We start from the raw sequence: 19,293 nt of genomic DNA on the forward strand, positions 1-19,293 counted from the left end.
GGGGCTGTCGGGGAGAATGGGCATCCCAGGTCGGGATAACTGTGGGATGGGTGGGTGGGGTGGGGCAGGACAAGAAGATGGCGAGTTCTGTCCTCCCGGTAACCCTTCCTTGCCTAGCCTGTGACCTCTGCCTGTGCCCCCACCCCCCCCCACCCCCCCGCAAATAGTTTTTTCTTTGTAGATCCTCTGTAACTAGGACAAGCCCTGTGACTCATCTCCTCTCCTGGCTCCTGGTAATGTGTTTTCCTCCACACCTTCTTCAGGTCATGTTCTCTTTTGAGGCTGGTCGCCGCTGCCCTTCAGGCCCTGGAACCTTTACCTTCCAGACAGCACAGGGGAATGACATCTTTCAGGCAGTTGAGACTGCTATTCATCGGCAGAAGGTCCAGGGAAAGGAAGGTCAAGGGCAGGAGAGTCTGAAAGCCGACTCCCACGAAGGAGAAGTGGCAGAGGGGACGCTGGCATCCCCGCCTGGCCCTCAGGAGCTCCTGGGCAGCCCTCCTGCCCTGTATGCTGAACCCTTAGACTCTCTGCGCATTCCTCCAGGCCCTTCCCAGGATTCCCTGTACTCAGACCCCTTGGACAGTACTGCTGCTCAGGCAGGGGAGGGAGTACAGTTGAAGAAACCTCTTTATTGGGACTTGTACCAGCACGTGCAGCAGCAGTTGCTGAAGGCCAAGCTGACGGACCCCAAAGAGGACCCCATCTATGATGAACCTGAGGGCTTGGCCCCAGCTGCTCTCCGGGGCCTTTATGATCTGCCTCAGGAGCCCAAGGATGCATGGTGGTGCCAGGCTCGGGTGAAGGAGGAGGGTTATGAGCTCCCCTACAACCCTGCCACTGATGACTACGAGGTGCCACCTCCTCGGAGCACAAAGCCTCTCCCAGGTCCTAAGCCCCGGGGCTTAGCCCTCTCTGAACCTGGAGCTGCAATGGGCAATGGCAGCAAGGGCCACAGCGCAGACACTGCCTTGTACAGCCAGGTCCAGAAGAGCAGTGCCTCAGGAAGCTGGGACTGTGAGCTGTCTAGAGCAGGGGCTAACAGGACTGGAGTCCAGGCAGAAGGCTCCACGTGAGAGGTAGGGTGAGGCGGGGGTTGCTGATAGGACCCCCACAGGGAGGTGGTACTGGGGATCAAAGAAACGTATTAGAGCCTGCAGGAACCAGAGGGCTGGAGGGTCCCCTGTAAGCCAGCCCAGGGGACCAGAGGGATCAGGGGAGTCAGGGGAAGGATAATCAATCTCAAGAAGTCCTGGAAGTGGGACAGATGGCAGAGGTGAAGGATGGGGCCTGAGAGAGACCAGCACCCCCAAGTCATCCTCCCCAAAGGAATGGACAGCTGCTGGACCAGGTCTATGACAATGGGGGCTTTGTCTGGGTTGGTACAGTTTGAGGGGGCTGAATGGAGGCTACAGGGTGATGCTGGACTGTGCCTGGATCGTCACCCCTGTTTTGTTCTTTGCCAGAGACAGATTTTAAGAAGTTTATTCTCATTAAAGTCAGCTTGGGTTTAAAAGGTCTATGTGTGTGAATAGTCACAGATGGGACATGGTGGCAGGGTGTGCTGGGTAAGTGTGGAGGGGTCAGGAGAATGTACTGGGGGCCACATAAAGAGGAAGGAGTCTCAGGGAGGTGAGCTGAGCAGTGTGATTGTTGAGAGCCTCGGTGGTCCAGTGAGGCCCACTTGGGCTTGAGACTGTCTCTGTGATGCTGGGCGAGCTCTAAAACATCTGCAACTCTCATTTGCCCTCGGTGCCCCTCTGTAAAATAGGAAAAACCCAACAACAGACTCTACTTCACAGGGCTATTTGTATGAAAGGAGTTAAGTTTCTCAAGTACTTAATGCAGTCTGAAGCACAAGATTAAGCATTTTATACATGGTAGTTATTCCATGGATGGAGAGGGCCAACAGAAAGGTAGACAGGCATGGACAGAGGGGAACAGGAAGGCAATAGGTCTTTTTCTCAGCTATATGATACCACTTGCCCCAGCACACACACACTTTACCTGTAGGTACTAAGCATCAACCACCTTTCTGTTTGAGGGTTGAAGGGAACTGCTATGTGGTGGGTATACTGGGAGGAGCACAGGCTTTGGAGGCTTAGATTTTGGTCATACTTATTTTTCATGAGCTCTGAAAATCTGATCCTTGTCTCCTGAGGTCTGGTTTTCCCAAGGTGACCTAACCTCATCTACCTGCTTACAGGGAACTACAAGGAGAAATTTGGGGTTAGGAATGCTCCTAACAATGGTAGAGACTTACTGGGTATTTAATCTTCATCTGTGTTAGTGGTATCAAATGATCCAAAAGAAAATGAAAATGAGCTCCTGCCTGGAAAAGGAAAAAGTTCAGGTGTGTCTCTTCCAGGCCTGAGCAGTGGGGCAGTAGTGGCACAGAAGACAGGAGGGGAAGGCTCTGTTTCCCAGTCACCTGGAGGTCACAGAGGCTCAAGTGGACAGAAGGCCAGTCTGACCACAAAAAAACTATTCGTTGTGTGAGCCTTAGTATGGATATGGTTGAGCAGGGCAGCGGGGCTCTGGTGCTGGGGACCTAGAGCCCGGAGAGGTACTCCTCCTCCTTCTCCTCTGCCACTCCCTCCTTGGAAGGCCAGAAGAAGGCTTCTGAGGAAGGCTTGCTGGCTGCTGGCATCTTGGGGGCTCTGCTGGGAGTTGGGATCATAGGCAAGGGGGCTACTGTGACTCGAACTCGGCTTGTCTGCAACTGCCCGGCCTGCAGAGAAAGTGAGCAGACTTCTCTGAAGCTCAGACACAGTTCCTGGTCTCCTGTCCTGTTCCCTGTGGGCCTCCTGGCCTAACTCCTTCACATGTCCCATCCCTTGAGTGACAGCCTCAAGGCCCAGGGCAGTGGATTTCCTGGACTCTCCTGGCTGAGTGTCAGCTTGCTTACCAGCTAACTTAAGCTAGGCTCTGCTCCCATCTCTAGGTTGACTATTAGTTTGGAAAGATCTTTTCTCTTGTAACTGCAGCTAAGGCAAAGCAGGAGTTTCTAGAGGCTCTGTTACTGAGAAATTAGGAAAAGATTAATGACAAAGGGAAATACTACAGAATATGAATTTCATAAAAATAACTCCACTCTCAATTCCTTTTCTCTCTTTAACCCTTGTTGCTAAAGCCCTGACTCCAGTTGACTAGCCTTGTTCAGCCACCCTTTCCTCATCTATACAATAAGCCTAACACTTACCTTGAAGGGATGCTGTAAAGATTCAATGAAAGCACTTGTCACAAAACCTGGCAAATGGCTGGTGTTCAGTAAATGCTAATTGCCTTCCTTTTGGACATTTCTTTTTCTACCTTCCATTTAGCCTTTTCTTTGAACAGAAGCTGTGGTCTTCGTGCTATCAGTTTGCTTAGTGGGACAGTGGTCGGCTAAATGACTAATGAGTTATCATGAGTGTTACAGTTAAGATACCTAAACATTACCATATGTAAATGTCCACTGCCCAGGCAGAAAAGCTTCCCTACCTGGCAGGGGTTGTAATTTGCTTTGTCTAGGGCAAATGGCTGTTCTTTTTCTTCTTCCCCTGTTGGCTTCGTTTCCCCCCAGGGGTGGGGGTGGGGGAATCGTGGGGGATGGTTCCAGGGAGGAGGGCTACTCCCTTGGTCCTTGGTGGGGGGAGTGGATGGGGGGAGGAGAGAGTTGGGGGCCTGGGAGCAGGGCCCTCTCCTGGATTCTGCGTATAATGGGGAGGGAGGGGAGAAGGGAGGGAGCTGTACCTTTCTCAGGGCCTGGCTCTCCCAGCTTGGGTGGAGCCGGCCCTGAGGCTTGGTAAAGGTGCTGCTCAGGTATGAGTACAGGTGGCTCCGAGCTTGCAAGGGGTTGTAGGTGGGCTCTAGCTCCAGGCTGTCCAGCATGCTCTGAGGAAGAGAGAAGAGGAGCCTTACCCAGGGAACTTGAGGTCACAGAACACAAGATGTCAGGCAGAGATGTTGAGGTGTGAGAGGCTGGAGCAGGTGTGAAGACCCAGCACTTCACTGAAAACTGAAATAGTTGTGGGTCCTCTTGGGTGTCCTGGCCCCCAGGTCTGAGTGTTTGTGAGGATATACAGTTCCAGCCCAGAGTGCAGCAAGTAGGTACAATCCGGAGTGGTTAAGGAAGAGGAATAATCTGGACAAGAGAAGTGTGTCATGGGATTCTGAGAGGGGCTGGAGTGCCGTGAGGTTACAAGAGATCCAGTGTGCACAACTGTGAGGGAGGGGGTGTCTGAGGCCTGGGGTTGCTCACAGTCTGCCTCAAGTACACTGAGTTCCCTGCCTGGCTTGTGAGGTGAGCATAGCGGGAGGACACACAAGCACAGCATTCCTGAGCAGTCAGGTTTTCCGGCCACAACATCCTGTGCCAGGAACCCCTGGCCCTGAAGTGAGACGCTGAGCGAGCCATGGCCACTCGTGCCCACCTCTTTTTGTATGCCAGCAGCCACCAAGGCAAGAACACAATCCTAGGCTCTGTCCTCTTTGCACGTAACCCAGTGATCCAGCAGTGATGTGGTTCCAGTTCTCCCTGCCCAGAGTCCCTCCTCCTGCCCTCAGCCTGGGAAGGCTGGCAGAGGAAGCTCGGAATTCAGATCAGAGGAAGAGAGGAGGATGAAGGGGAGTGGGGTGGGGAGGAGCCGGGTGGGGGTGGGGGTGGGGGATTGGCCGGGCAGCGCAGTTCCGCTGTTGCCTGGGAGTGTCATTTGGAAGCCCTTCCCTTCCTGGGCACCGACACTAGCTAACTATTCTTAAAAAAAAAAAAAAAAAAAAGATGCACACAAATAAGTACACACATCTGCACACACACAATGCAGAGACTCGTGGAAACACACTGCACACTGTCACACACACATCACATTACTCTCTACCACCTTCTTGGCACGACCACTTCTGCTCCCCAGTCCTCTCCTCCACAGACTTGCTGTTCCTCTTCCTCAGCTCTTTCTCCAACTCCCAAGTCTTCTCTCCCTCTATCTGTCCCATATGATCTGAGCTCCACTTGCCTCCACAATCTTAAGGCTGTCATCCGGTGGGTCCTCAGGCAGCAGGGGGAAAGGGCTCGGCAGTAGCAGTTCCCGTGTGGCCACTGCCTTCACCAGTAGGGTGGGTGAGCGCGATGGCACAATCACATAGAAGGTGCTGGTAGGCTCTCTCTGGCTATGTCCTCCACTCAGGGGCTCCCCTTTGGCCAATAGCAGCCACTCTCTTTTCTGAAACAAGGACATATATAAATGGTGGTTCACCTTCAGTCTTTGGCATGTTTTCAAGATTGACCCCCATCAAAGCTTCCCCAAGTTTCTCCAAGAGTATCAGGAAGGCCCATACCATTTCACTCTGGCCTGAGAGGGACTTCCTGCCTGAGTTGCTAGGGCCCCAGGGTACTGCCCTTCCTCCCAAGTTGGAATTGTACACAAAAGAATTAACAACGCAGAGACAGGTTATGAGATGCCCTTTAACCTGGAGTAGGTGTTCATCCCAGAGATGGCTAACATATTACTTGGTGGTAAATGTAGAATTTTATGAATTATAATTCTTTTTTTTTAAAGATTTATTTATTCATGAGAGGGACAGAGACAGACACAGGCAAAGGGAGAAGGAGACTCTATGCAGGGAACCTGCCCCATATGCAACTCGATCCTGGGATTCCAGGATCACGCCCAAAGGCAGGCGCTAAACCGCTGAGCCACCCAGGTGTCCCATGAATTATAATTCTTAAAAACAGAGTTTTGAAACAGAGACTTGTGTTGTGAAAATTCAGGTCTTATTTTGAGGGTGAAGAAATCTGATTGTGTTGCACAACTGGGCTGGTTAGAGAATTTAACCAGAAAGGGTTTAAGAAGGTGGTTAAAGTCACCTGCCAAGCGAGGGGAGGAGGGGATAACAGGGAGAAAAAAAATCTTAGGTATATGGAGGTGCATTGGAAACAGAGCCCTTGAGATCAACTCAGCTGGTCACGGGATTCTTTTTTTTTTTTTTTTATTATTTATGATAGTCACACAGAGAGAGAGAGAGAGAGAGAGAGAGAGGCAGAGACACAGGCAGAGGGAGAAGCAGGCTCCATGCACCGGGAGCCCAACATGGGATTCGATCCCGGGTCTCCAGGATCGCGCCCTGGGCCAAAGGCAGGCGCCAAACCGTTGCGCCACCCAGGGATCCCTGGTCACGGGATTCTAGGGGTAGGTTACTCTGAGTGAAAGCTACCTCAGAACAGAGGGGCGACTCTGCATTGTGCCATGGGTAAGGAGAAGATATACTGCAGACCTATCAGCAGATCTCATAGGTGTGCCTTTTAAATCAGGCATAGGAATAAGGCAATTTGCTGTGGTGGTTTTTCAAGGAAAACCATAAAACTCCAAGAAGTACAGAGTCAGCACTGTTACAAAGATCTGTAATTGTGCCCTGTTGCTGGAGGTGATCACCACTTAACACCTGGCATAAATATAACAGCCTCCCCGCTACAGAAGATGAAAGAAGGCACACTAGCTCTACCCACTCCTAACTTATATGGAAACTTGGAATAAATAATGAAAGGAAAGACAAACAGGGGAAAAAAGATCTTAGGGGATAGAGGAATATCAGTGTCTTGTGGAAGACAAGTGGAAAGTGACATGGTGAAGCACACAAAACCTTGGTGTAATACCCCAGGGGGAATGTGCTAGGCTGGAGGTGGTGTGGAAGTGCTGACACTTACAAGCAGTGTCATCATTTTATGCAGCACAGACCTCTGAGGAGGTCTGGTTGGCTGGGCAGCACCTGGTAGGTACCTTCTGAGGTTTCTGCTTTCTTAACATTTTGCTTATATCTAGTCATGTGCTGTCTTCTTGAAAAACAGGTCCAAAATGCAATGGAAAGTCTACCTGACCCTTCTCAAATCCATTAAATTGTAAACAGATGATGTAGAAATCATGTTGTGTGTTTGTGTGTGGGTGCCCCTCCTCTGAAGACATAGCCTCTTTAAGCCTGGAAGGGATAAGGAGCCAGTGGTAAGGCATTCCATTTCAACTGGCTCAAGTAACTTCTGATGGGATCAGGCTTGGATTACTACAATCATTTTCTTTTCTATTTTTTATGCTAGTTTATGTATTGTTTGCAAATTAGTTTATTAAGAATGTTCTGAGTGCCTGTTAGGTCCCAAGCACTAGGCATGAGAATATAGAAATTCATTAGACATGTTCCTTGCCCTGTGAGAGCTTATAATATAGTAAAGGGAATGTATGCAAATTAATGTCAGTTCAATATTTAGGATGACCAACTGTTCTGGTTTGCACATTTTTAGCACTGAAAGTCCTACCCCTCCAATCCTGGGCAAATGGGGGTGGTTGGTTACCCTTCTACAACTCCACAGGGAAAAGAATATCTTGCCACTGTGGCAAGTAACTGGAGGGTTAAAACTATGGCAATGGATATTTCATAGACTTTTTTTAAAGCAACATATTTCTTACACCTCAGTGTTATGGAATAAGTTTATGATTGCTACATTGTGGGGCTACTAAGAAACTCTGAATGTTGCACAAAGAAAAATTATGATCCCTAGAATTTGAGCCTCTAGATTTTGAGCCAATAGCTAAGATTCTATTAGAGAAATAGTATGCAGGATTGAATGAGCCCCCTCAAAAGTAACTCCTGATGTGTGGACTATCAGAGGACTGACAAGAGATGGAGTTGAGAGTATTTTACATAATGCTTTAGAACGCTGGGCTGATTTACAGAGAGGTTAGCAGAAGGCTCTGGAAGGAAGACAGGCAAATGCACTTATTAGAGTTTGATAAAAATATTAATTTATCTGTAATTCCCAGGAGCATTTGGGAAAAGCGAGAGATAGGGAAGTTGAGCTTTAGGGCCCTTATTTTGGACTCTGAAATTCTAACCTCTTCCTAGACAGTGGTTAATGGCACTAGAGACCTGGTGTCCAGGACCCAAGCTTGGACATATTACCCAGGTCATGGGTTGACTTGTAGGTATAGGCAGTTGTACATGTGATGGAAATGGTTAACTGCCAGGGCAGGTATGCAAGGCTGAGAAAAGACAGGGATGTCCCAGAAGCTATTGTGGTCCTCAAATTGAACAATGCTTAAGGATGGCAGATGACAAAATATAATACTTTTGCTAATTCTATTTTTAAAAGAATTTTTAAAATAATTTATATATAATTTTTATATAATCTCTACATCTAGCATGGGGCTTAAACTCACAACCCTGAGATGAAGAGTCACATACTTTACTGACTGAGCCAGCCAGGTGCCCCTTTGCTAATTCTAAAGAAAGGAGAATGAGTTAGATGCTGAATTTATTAGAAAGCAGGTGAAAATGTGTCTGTGTTTGTTGTGTTTGCCATAAAGGTGCTAGGGAGCTTAGATTTTAGGAGGTGGGGACTCATTCTGTTTAGAACAGATACGGACAGGGGCAAGAGCTGAACGGCATGCCATACTCCAAACTCATTCTCCCTCATCTCTGCCCTAACTTCTAATTTCTAAGGCTGTGAAAGTAGGTGTGGTAACTGCTATTGGGTGACTGCCCACAACTCTCTTACCCCTCTCCCTTTTCCCTTCTCTCTACACATTTTCAGTCTTTCAGTGATTGGTCGAGGGTGACACGTGACCTAGATTTAAATAATGAGACATAAGCAGAAGTTGCTGTGTGAGACTTCTGGAAAAGTTTTGTAATATACTGGCAGGCTTTTTGTCTCTTTACTCCTTTCTCCCTAGGACAAGACTTAGTCTTAAGGCACAATAGCCACATGAGGAACAGGCATAAGGATGAAGCCCATTGCCATGGATGCTGCAGTGGAAAAATGCAAAAATCCACGGTCTTTGATGGTATCACTGATGAACTGTATCAGTCTCAGAACTGTCTGATCCCATACTCTTTAAAAAAAAAAGATTTTATTTATTCATGAGAGAGAGAGAGAGAGAGAGAGAGAGAGAGAGGCAGAGACACAGGCAGAGGGAGAAGCAGGCTCCATGCAGGGAGCCTGATGTGGGACTAGATCCCGTTACCCCAGGATCATACCCTGAGCCGAAGGCAGACTCAACCACTGAGTCACCTAGGTGTCCCTGTCCCCACACTTCTTGTTATATCAGAAAAATAAACTTTTTTTTAAAAAAAGATGTTATTTATTTATTCATGAGAGAGAGAGAGAGAGAGAGAGAGAGAGACAGAGAGAGAGAGAAGCAGAGACACAGGCAGAAGGAGAAGCAGGCTCCATGCAGGGAGCCCGATGTGGGACTTGATCCTGCGGCTCCAGGATCATGCCCTGGGCTGAAGGCAGGAGCTAAACCGCTGAGCCACCCAGGGATTCCCAGAAAAATAACTTTTAATTACTCAAGTTAGAATTGGATTTGTTTTCTCTTAGTTGCAGCCAAAGGGATCCTTTACAGGTAGCAAAGGAAAGGAAAAGGATATAGCTAATGCGGAGACAGAATTAGAAAGGACAAGTTTAATGGCACTAGTGTAGGCTTTGCCAGAAGGGCAGATGGGAATTTATTATAGCAGGTAAAAGCTTGAATCTCACCAAACCAGTACTTCTTTGGTCTGTCATCAATATGATGTCCTAGGACCAAATTCAGCAATTAAAGTTTTCGGGAAGTCAAAAGTCATATGTGGATTTTTTATTGCAATGGGAAGGTGGTACCCCTAACACCCTACATTGTTCAAGGACCAATTGTACATATCACAACCACATGGGATTTATCCCAGGAATGCAAGGTTGGTTTAGTAATCCAATGTAATACACCTGTTTCTAGAATAAAGGATAAAAAGTACATAATCATCTCAATGGATACAGAAAAAGCATCTGATAAAATCCAAAACCCTTCCATGAACAAATTAGAAACAGAGTGGAACTTAACCTCACAAAGGCTCCATAAGTAGTGATAAGACACTGGATGCTTTGCCCCTGAGGTCAGGAACAAGACAAAGATGTCTGCTCTTTCCACTTCTATTCAACATTGTACTGGAGGTATACTGAAGACCAGAGGGCCATTTCCCACATTTTCTGGACTATTAGGGCCCTAGGATTCTGGGTGTGAGCCAGGGAGAGGCACTCATAAAGATACTGGGTGTGTCAACATCCTAGTTCCTGGGGATTACTATTTTCTGAATTTGAGTTAGAAAAAAAAATAATATGACATTTCTCACATTAGAATGGTAAGGTACAGCTTCATACCCTTAATCACTGCTGTGAAAGTAAAGATAGATGTGAGAATCAGATACATGGGTGGGTAAGGGGCAAAAAAGATGAGTGGGAGCAGGCTGTGGTGGGGGCAGGAATAGAATAGCTTCCTAGTGAAGGTATTTAAGCAGAATCTGGAAAAAATGGGTAGATATTTGTTAGGTAGATAGAGGCAAAAGGAAGGGAGCAGCATGAAAAAAAATATGGAGGTGTGGAACAGTTTGGCATATTTGGGGGACAATTAGCAATTTATTAATGTGGCTGGAGTAAAGGATGGAAGGGGCATGGTAAAGGATTAAGCAAGAGAAACAGACAAAGCTGGGTCCCAAGAAGCCCACTGATCCCATGCTAGGCCTGCTGTCTGTTCCAGCATCTGTCTGTTTCCCTTGCAGGCTCAACACTCTAACTTCATTCTGATTTTTTTTTTTTTAATGGCTCCTGACCTGCTATCACCCCACTCTCAGCTTGGATTCTTGTTCTTGACTCTTCGCCTAATGTAACCAAGGACTTTCCATTTCTCCACCCATTTCCAGCCCAACCAGATCATTGCCTGTGTAGTTAGACTCCTGCTGGACATATTTTGGCTTGAATTCTGTCACTTCTGTGGCCAATTAGGGCAGACATGGCCTGTAAAGCTCTGGAATGCATCTCCAGAGACTCTGACATTTTAAGTAGGAAATTGAAAGACCTAGGTGGTATTCCCATTTCTTTTTCTAGTTCATACAGACATGACTTTGTAAGAGAAATGAGGATGTGGAAAGTGAGTCATTAGCTACATAACTGGGACTACACAGTAGGATTTGGTAATTGAAATTATGTTTTCCTGGTGATGGATAGATTCATAAATACTTAGAAAAATAATTTTATTTATTTATAAATATAGTTATTCCCTACCACATACCACAAAGCAGTTATGCCAGTTTAGAAAAATGCAACAATACAAAAAAGATAAAATACCCAAGGGATCGGGTAAAGGAAAAATAAGGGTAGGGCAATAACAGAGCCAAGATTAGGTAAGCTCAGAGAAATGCAAACCACCCACTTTTGCTAGGAGGGAGCCTAGCATGCTTTTCCTGATAAAAGTGTTTGAGAAACTATCTTATGGATCCTTATTGAGTAGTGAATGTATTTCAGAGGACTCCTTCAATCAATATGATAATGAATTTCATATGGCTATAGAGTAGTTAAGAGTTTGGGTCTTGGAGTTAGCTTTTCTGGATTCCAACCTGACTCTACCATTTACTAGCTATGTGATCTTGGAAAACTACTTAACCTCTCTGGGCCTCAATATCTTCATTTGTAAAATAGATACAGTGAGTCCTACCTCAAAGGATAGTTATGGACATTATATAAATTAATATTTGTGAAGTGTTTAGAACTGCTTCTGCACACAATAGGCACCATGAAGTCTTAATTTTTTTAAGTTAAAGTATATTGAATAATTGCTAGATGTTTATTAAATTTTGTGAAATTAAAAATAATTTATAATTCTTAGAGATAGATCTATAAAAGTTCCAGAAAGTACAGACAGATTGCTCTCTTGTGGTCTGAATTGATCTAAGAGTGAAATTTATGGGAATGAATGGATGGCACATATCTTTCAGGAAGGGCTGGGGAATGGGTTTATGAAGAACCTTGCTTATCTGATGAAGTGATATTCTTCTGAGGAAAAAGAAATAAAATACTCAAATGGAACAAAATAATCTATGAGGAGGATGGTGAGTCAACTCTTAAGAAAATTGGGGGATGAAAAAAAAAGAAAATTGGGGGATGGAACAATACTTAAGGTTGCAGTTGACTAAAGTTTAGAGTGTGCATGGAGTGTAATTAGAAAAGTTACACAACATTTATAATTGATTAGACCTGGTGGCCTGGCACTAATGACTAGAATTTATTTATGGCAGTATGGACTTTGTTCAAAAGAATTACTCTAGGTAGTGGCCTTGTTCTCCACCTTTCTCTTCTGGTCGGCGAGGCTGCTCTGCTCTTGTCAGCCTCCTGCCCGCAGTCTGCTTGAGAGTGAGCACCATGCCTTCAATTATGTTGCAGAGTTCTGATGGAGAGATATTTGAAGTTGATGTTGAAATTGCCAAACAGTCTGTGACTATCAAAACCATGTTGGAAGATTTGGGAATGGATTATGAAGGAGATGATGACCCGATTCCTCTACCAAATGTTAATGCAGCAATATTAAGAAAGGTCATTCAGTGGTGCACCCACCATAAGGATGATGCCCCTCCTGAGGATGATGAGAACAAAGAAAAGTGTACAGATGATACCCCTGTTTGGGACCAAGAATTCCTGAAAGTTGACCAAGGAACACTTTTTGAACTTATTTTGGCTGTGAACTACTTAGACATCAAAGGTTTGCTTGATGTTACATGCAAGACTGTTGCCAATATGATCAAGGGAAAAACTCCTGAGGAGATCCATAAGACCTTCAATATCAAAAATGACTTTACTGAAGAAGAGGAAGCTGAGGTTTGCAAAGAGAACCAGTGGTGTGAAGAGAAGTGAGATGTTATGCCCGACACTGTAACACTGTAAGGATTGTTCCAAATACTAGTTGCACTGCTCTGTTTATAATTGTTAATATTAGACAAAGAGTAGACAAATGCAGCAGCAAATCAGTTGTTTTAGTAGAATATTGTATTCCTTGCATGTGTAGTTTGAGTATAGATTCCAAAGTTATGGCTGAGTTTCTTCTAGTATGATCAGTTTCTTTTTTCTTTGCTCTCAATAAACTGAACTGTGGGTTCTCTGTAGAAGGTGGCATTTTGGGCTTTCCCTCTCTTTGGAAAGTGATTTCTGCCTAGTTTACTGTCTGGTTAACTTTAGTTTAATGATCTTTTAAAATTTGTCATTGTAAATAAAACAAGTTAAAAAAAAAACTACTCTAAAAGAAGAGGCAGAGGAAGAGACAGCATTGTATGAACTGAGCTGTGCTTATAGTTATAAGGAAACCCAGGAACCTAAATATGAGAATTTGGTAGAGCCAGTCAACTGGCTAAGAGTAAACCAGAAAGTGTAATACAGGCTGTCTAGCTGAATAAGACATGTGAAGTGAGGGATGAATGAACATTCAATAAACATCTCCTTCTGGGATGGAATGGCCAGAGGCAGTCTTGTTCTCCTGCCTAGAACAACTAGAAAAGCTGGACTACACAGAAATCATTTGTCTGAAGGCAGTGAGGAGGTGCTGAGACAATGAAAATGAGTGGTAGCTGTTTCTGGAGAGGGGAGAATCAAGGCAGATGGGGAAATTACTGCAACTGCTTTTACCCTGAGGGCACATGTTTATTCTGAGTTGGAGGGAGAGCTGGTCAGAGGTGAGAATCTAGGATTTTCACATGCTGAAGCACTTGCAAGGGAACTAAGAAACCAGCAGATCTTTTGGTGGAGACCAGGCAGGGGTGGGGTGGGTGCTCAAACAAATTTTTCACTAGCACATTTACCAAATACTGGGGCTGCATAGAGCAGGAGGCAAAAACACCCAAGAAAAAAGCCTTTAGAAGCAGAGTATTTTAACAGACTTGGGATAGAATGATTAGAATTGGGCTTGTCCAAGGGAAGGGGATGCACATAATATACCAGGTTTCAGTGGAAAATCCTGGAAGGCCAGGAGCAAACCAGGGGTAGATTGAGCCTTAGCAGGACTATAGTCCAGCCTGGACTTAATATAGCCCCTGAGTAGATAGGATGATTTGTCACTAGTCTGTCTGCCCAGTGCAGGTCAGAATGGACCCTCTCTAGAGAAATACCAACTGGAGCCTCTGCAATTTATTTAGACACACTGAGCATCTCTCATTAGAATAGTACCAGGTGCACCAAAAGATAGGATCACATATCTGAAAATCAGAAGAAAAAAAGAGCTAAAACAAAGCCACAGGTGATGCAGGTATTAGAAGCAGCATACAAGAACTTTAAAATAGCTATGATTAGTATGTTCAAGGAAATAGGTGAAAAAATGGAGAATATCTTCAGAGAATTAGAGTCTATTAAAAAAAAGAAACAAATGTAAATCAGAGAACTACTAACCTACATGCAAATCATAGGCCAGACATATGCTGGGTGTTTAAACATGCAAGATTATTTAATCATCTTAAAAACTATATGAGTTATATCTTGTTGTCTATTTAACATGTGACAGGGACAAGAGTTACTAATGTGTGTCTGTCATGCTCATTCTCCCCTTTTTTCATTCTCCCCCACTCTATTTCTACTCACAAAAGGACAAGTCTTGTGAATTCTATTCCTGGATATTTTATTTTAAAGATTTTATTTATTTATTGTGTCAGGGTGGGGGGTGGGAAGAGAGAAAGAACTCAGAGGGAGAAGGAGAGGGAGAAGTATATTTCTCGCTGAGCAGGGAGGAGCCTGACTCAGGGCTGGATCCCAGGACCCCAGGATCATGACCCAAGCTGAAGGCAGACACTTTACTGACTGAGCCACCAGGCGCCCCTATTCCTAGATATTTAATTAATTAATTAATTAAATATTTTACTTATTCATGAGAGACACAGAGAGAGGCAGAGACACAGGTAGAGAGAGAAGTAGGCTCCCTGTGAGGAGCCCAATGTGGGACTTGATCCCAGGACCCCGGGATCACAATCTGAGACAAAGGTAGGTGTTCAACCACTGATCCACCCAAGTGCCCCTATTCCTGGATATTTTAAATAGGAAGAGAGAGAGAGACAGGACCTCAGGGGGAGGCAGAGTAGGGGCTGCCAATCTACAGAATATGTATTAGCTGAGAGAGGGAGGGAGAAGGTAGAGGAACAGGGGGTGGTGATGTAGGCAGAGTTTTAGTTTTTTTAAAGTGTGCGTATGTGTGAAAGGCTCTTGGAATAGCTTCTGGTTAGATATAATTGAGGAGTAGGGGAAGAATATTTGAGAAATGTCGTTGTGGGTAATGAACTATTTCCTCTTTGGTATTCTTTGAAAGTACAAATAAATTTTAAAAATCACTTTTTGGCCTCTGGATAGTGCTTCTTTGTATACCACTTATGCAGAGATTAGCCAAATGGGGCTACTAGGTTTGTTATGGTTTCAAGTAAATGAATATACTATTGCATAGAGAGGTTAAATATTTCACATGAATTCACACAGTTGGCAAATAATGAAGCTGTCAGGAACCTAGGGCCATCTGATTCCAAAGCCCATGCTTCATGGACAATACAAACTACATTTTGGGATGCCTGGGTGGCTGAGTCAGTTAAGCATCTGCCTTTGGCTCAGATCATGATCCCAGGGTCTAGGACTGAGCTGAGTAGGGAGCCTGCTTCTACCTCTCCCCTCTGTTCATATTCTCTCTCAAGTAAATGAAATCTCTAATAACAAAACAAAACAAAAACCCACCAAACTACATTTTACCACAATAGAAAGCTGCCTTGCTTTAACTCCCCAGAAAGAGAGGTAACAAAGGAAGAATTTCTACACTGAACCTAAATTTGACTAAGGCTGAGAAATTAGTTGGTAAAATGGGAAAGTGGTAGAAATGCCAGGAAAAGGCAATTGTGTTATCCTGGAGTCTGGGTGGTCAGACTTGACTTATAGACTTTAATCCAAGTCATAAGACCATATATTTAAAAAGGTAGAAGAAATATGCTTTTCCCTAAAAAAGAAAATAGAGCACACAAAGGTCTTATGATAAATAAAGGGATCCAGAAAGACCTCATTGCAGAAGCACCATTTGAGCTGAGTCTTTCAGGACAGGGCAGGGTTTGAACATACAGAGAGAGGAGAAGGGGCAATAAGAACAAGGGCTCAAAGGTGTGGCAACTTAAAGTTTGTATATTAATTTGGTTGGACTCGATGGTGCATGAAAGGTGATGAGGGGAGGTAGACTGGAGTTTGAATACTTGGCTAAGGAATATGGACTTTAGAGTATAATCAATAGCAAGCCACAAGCCATCTTTAAGCTGAAGAGTGGCAGGATCAGTGCTGTGTTTCCAGAAGATAAATCTGGTGGCAGTATCAGATGGACTGGGAAGGGCAGCACTAAAGGCATGGAGACAAGGGATGACTATAACACTACAGGGAAGAGGGAAACAGACTCTGAAGGAGGACAGTGAGGGTAAGAAGAGAGAGGAGAAAACATGCAGCAGATGCTATGGGGACAGCATAGGCAAAGCTTATGTCGCTGGGTACTAGCATGACCGAAAAACATGTGGCAGTCAGGGGAGTGCCTCATGAAGATTAATCTGGCCTAACAAACAGCGTAAGTTAGAAGAGGGAGAGACTGGAGGTAGGGAGACTAGCTAGGAGTGTACTGAAGAAGTCTTGGGGACAATAAACAGTAGGAACAGGAAGGAAAGGACAGTTACAACTCATGAGGAGAAAACTGATATGACTTAGTGATGAAGGGGGTGTGAAGGGCGAGAAGGTTGGAGGTCACTGAGGTTTCAAGCCTGACCGAGCAGAGAGTGGCGGTGCTGCTATTAACAGAAAGACAGAAGTCAGAATGAGAAGTTAGCTGTGGGGTCGGGGAACATCACAGCAAGAAACAGAAGATGAGAGATACACAGGGAGCTGAGGACATCAGATTTTAAAAGAACATATGAAAAAGATTCAAGAAAGACTAGAAAACCAAGGGGTTAGAGAATGTTGAAAACTTGTAAATATAGGATCAGAAAGGTTCAAGCTTTAATAAGGTTCTTGTCACATAGCGAGCATTGGAAAAAGATTTGTTGAATGCATCAGAAGAGGATTGTGGGGAATTCTCCCCTCTATAATACACTGCCTTTCAGGATTTTTGCTGCTCGGAGATGTAGAACAACAGTAACACAAGATGGTTGAAAGGCTATTACAAGTACCCCCTCACTTTAAGTGAATTCAGGTACAGAAGGCTGGGGTGTTAAGTAAGGGGAGAAACAGCCCTAGGGGTGCAGGCTATGTTTATATGGCTAAATCCAGAGTACGGAATTTAGCAAGGAAGTTAAAAGCATAGGCTTTGTAGTCAGTAAACTAGGTTCATATTCTGTCTTGGCCACTTTGGTAGTTGCGTGACTTTTGCTAAGTCAGATGATCTTTTTAGACTTCAGTCTTTTACATGTATAAAAATGGTGACAACAGTCCATATCTCACAGAATTATTGTAAGGATTAAATGAGGTAAAGTATGCAAAGCCCTTGCTTAAATGAGTAGCACTTAGTAGGTGCTCCAAAACATGGGCATCTATTAGTGATGGGTCAACCACATACTTGTACATTTCCATGATAGAGGAGTGATACAGAAGATCCTCTTTGGCCCTTAGAATGGTACCTGGCATGTAGTGCTCAATAAATATATTTTATTATTATTATTTTTTATTGGAGTTCAATTTGCCAACATATAGCATAACACCCAGTGCTCATCCCATCAGTGCCCATCACCCAGTCACCCCCACCCCCCACCTCCCTTTCCACCGCCCCTTATTTGTTTCCCAGAGTTAGGAGTCTCTCATGTTCTGTCTCCCTCTCTGATATTTCCCATTTTCTCTCCTTCCCCCTTTATTCCCTTTCACTATTTTAATAAATATTTGTTAAACAATTAAATAAATATTAGATGCTCAAACACCAAATCAGAGGAAGAGTCTGATTTATATATGTAAGCTAGAAGGGAATAGAATACTCTTTCCCATTTTTATTTTTAATGGCTGCATAATACTTCATTGTTTGGCTGAATTATCGTTCCCATAACCTTTCCTTTATTTGATTTAGCCATTTCTCTATTTAGGACATTTAGGTTATTTGAATTTTTGACTATTGTAAATAACACCGAGATAAGCATGCTGATATATATTTTTTTGTTCCCTTTGCTGCTTATGTTCCTGTGCTACATACACTCCCAGCAAAATAAAGTTTTGAAATAGCTTTCACTTTCCAGAAAATTTACACTCCTTTTAGCAGCATATTAAGATGCAAATGTCTGTTTAAAGTATCACGTACTATAAGAATGTAGGGAGGCCACTCAAGGGAAATTCCTCCCGAGTGATGTAGCATTTCTGCGATCCTGAAGAATGAGGTGGAGTAAACAGTCAACTGAGCTGTGGGATGTATCTGTTGTCTCTGCTCTGCAAAGACAGGGGATGGGTGTTCTTCAGATAGGAAACAGGAACTCTGTGGGTGGGCCTAAAAGGGAGTGGGTTTTGAAACAGGAAAAAAGAAGCCTTCTGATAGTGAAAGAGATGTATTGCTGTGCTGGTCTGATCACCCATATGCTACTAGGTTAAACTGTTCTCCTATTTCCACTCACAGACTTGTCCTCGATTATATTTGCAGTTGTTTTATCTTGCTTTGTAAGTGTTTCCTGCTCTTTTCTAAGTGTTTCTAAGTTCTTTTATTTTTTTCCACTTTAGGAAATGGGCATCCACTTAGTTACTCGAAACAGAAACCAAGCAGTTGATACCTTCATCTTCCTCACTCCCTACATCCAATCCTTCACCAAGTCTGACTCTCTCTTTAAAGTATGTCTTTTTTGGGGGGGATCCCTGGGTGGCTCAGCAGCTTAGCGCCTACCTTGGGCCCAGGGCCTGATCCTGGAGACCTGGGATCGAGTCCCACGTTGGGCTTCTGCATGGAGCCTGCTTTTCTCTCTGCCTATGTCTCTGCCTTTCTCTCTGTGTCTCTCATGAATAAATAAATAAAATCTTTAAAAAAAAGTATGTCTTTTTTAAATTAAATATTATTTATTTGTTTATTTGAGAGAGAGGAACAGAGAGAGAGAGCGAGAGAGAGAGAGAGAGAATGAGAATACAAACAGAGGAAGGAGCAGAGAAGGAAGGAAGAGAGAGGGAAAGAATCTCAAGTAGACTGCCTGCTGAGCGGGGAGCCCGACTCGGGGCTCCATTCATGACCCTGAGACCACAATCTGAGCTGAAACCAAGAATCTGATGCTTAACTGACTGTGCCACCTGGGCACTCCTAAAATATTTCTTTAATTGGTGTACTTTTCTTGACTTCCAACATTCTAGTCAAGTCATCAACATCTCTTGCTCAGACTATAGCAATAACCCTCCCACCTCATTTTATTGTTCTCATTCTTGCTTCTGCCAGTTATTTCCAATGTTTGGTGTAAGTAATCTTTTAAAAATTCAAATCGTCTCTCATGATTTCTTGTACTTAAAGTCTAAGGTCCTTAACTTGGCCTACA

The 19,293-nt window shown here is 44.3% G+C and overlaps 2 protein-coding genes and 1 pseudogene across 12 annotated transcripts in view; 2 read left to right on the plus strand and 1 right to left on the minus strand.

The window, feature by feature from the left end:
* DOK1 (docking protein 1) overlaps window positions 1-1,516 on the plus strand; it is a 5,134-nt gene extending 3,618 nt beyond the window's left edge. For all 3 annotated transcript variants that reach the window (XM_077843002.1, XM_077843001.1, XM_077843003.1), the window contains one exon: window positions 264-1,516. In XM_077843002.1, the coding sequence (XP_077699128.1) occupies window positions 264-1,076 (813 nt within the window). In that variant the 3' untranslated portion in view covers window positions 1,077-1,516. The remainder of the gene's footprint in view (window positions 1-263) is intronic.
* The window catches only part of M1AP (meiosis 1 associated protein), a 79,266-nt gene continuing 60,620 nt past the window's right edge, over window positions 648-19,293 (minus strand). For 2 of the 9 annotated variants that reach the window (XM_077843005.1, XM_077843006.1), the window contains exons 8-11: window positions 4,995-5,201; window positions 3,736-3,876; window positions 3,203-3,214; window positions 1,855-2,731 (exon numbers count right to left, since the gene is read on the minus strand). In XM_077843005.1, coding sequence (XP_077699131.1) covers window positions 2,552-2,731; window positions 3,203-3,214; window positions 3,736-3,876; window positions 4,995-5,201 — 540 coding nt within the window. In that variant the 3' untranslated portion in view covers window positions 1,855-2,551. Of the gene's footprint in view, window positions 1,761-1,854; window positions 2,732-2,908; window positions 3,023-3,202; window positions 3,215-3,735; window positions 3,877-4,994; window positions 5,202-19,293 lie in introns of those variants that run through there. The other 7 variants (XR_013349094.1, XR_013349092.1, XR_013349093.1 and 4 more) reach the window with 7 other exon arrangements.
* Window positions 11,912-17,898, plus strand: LOC144280698 (S-phase kinase-associated protein 1 pseudogene; annotated as a pseudogene).

This window comes from Canis aureus, chromosome 12 (genome assembly GCF_053574225.1).
Source record: "Canis aureus isolate CA01 chromosome 12, VMU_Caureus_v.1.0, whole genome shotgun sequence".
Taxonomy (NCBI): Eukaryota; Metazoa; Chordata; class Mammalia; order Carnivora; family Canidae; genus Canis; species Canis aureus.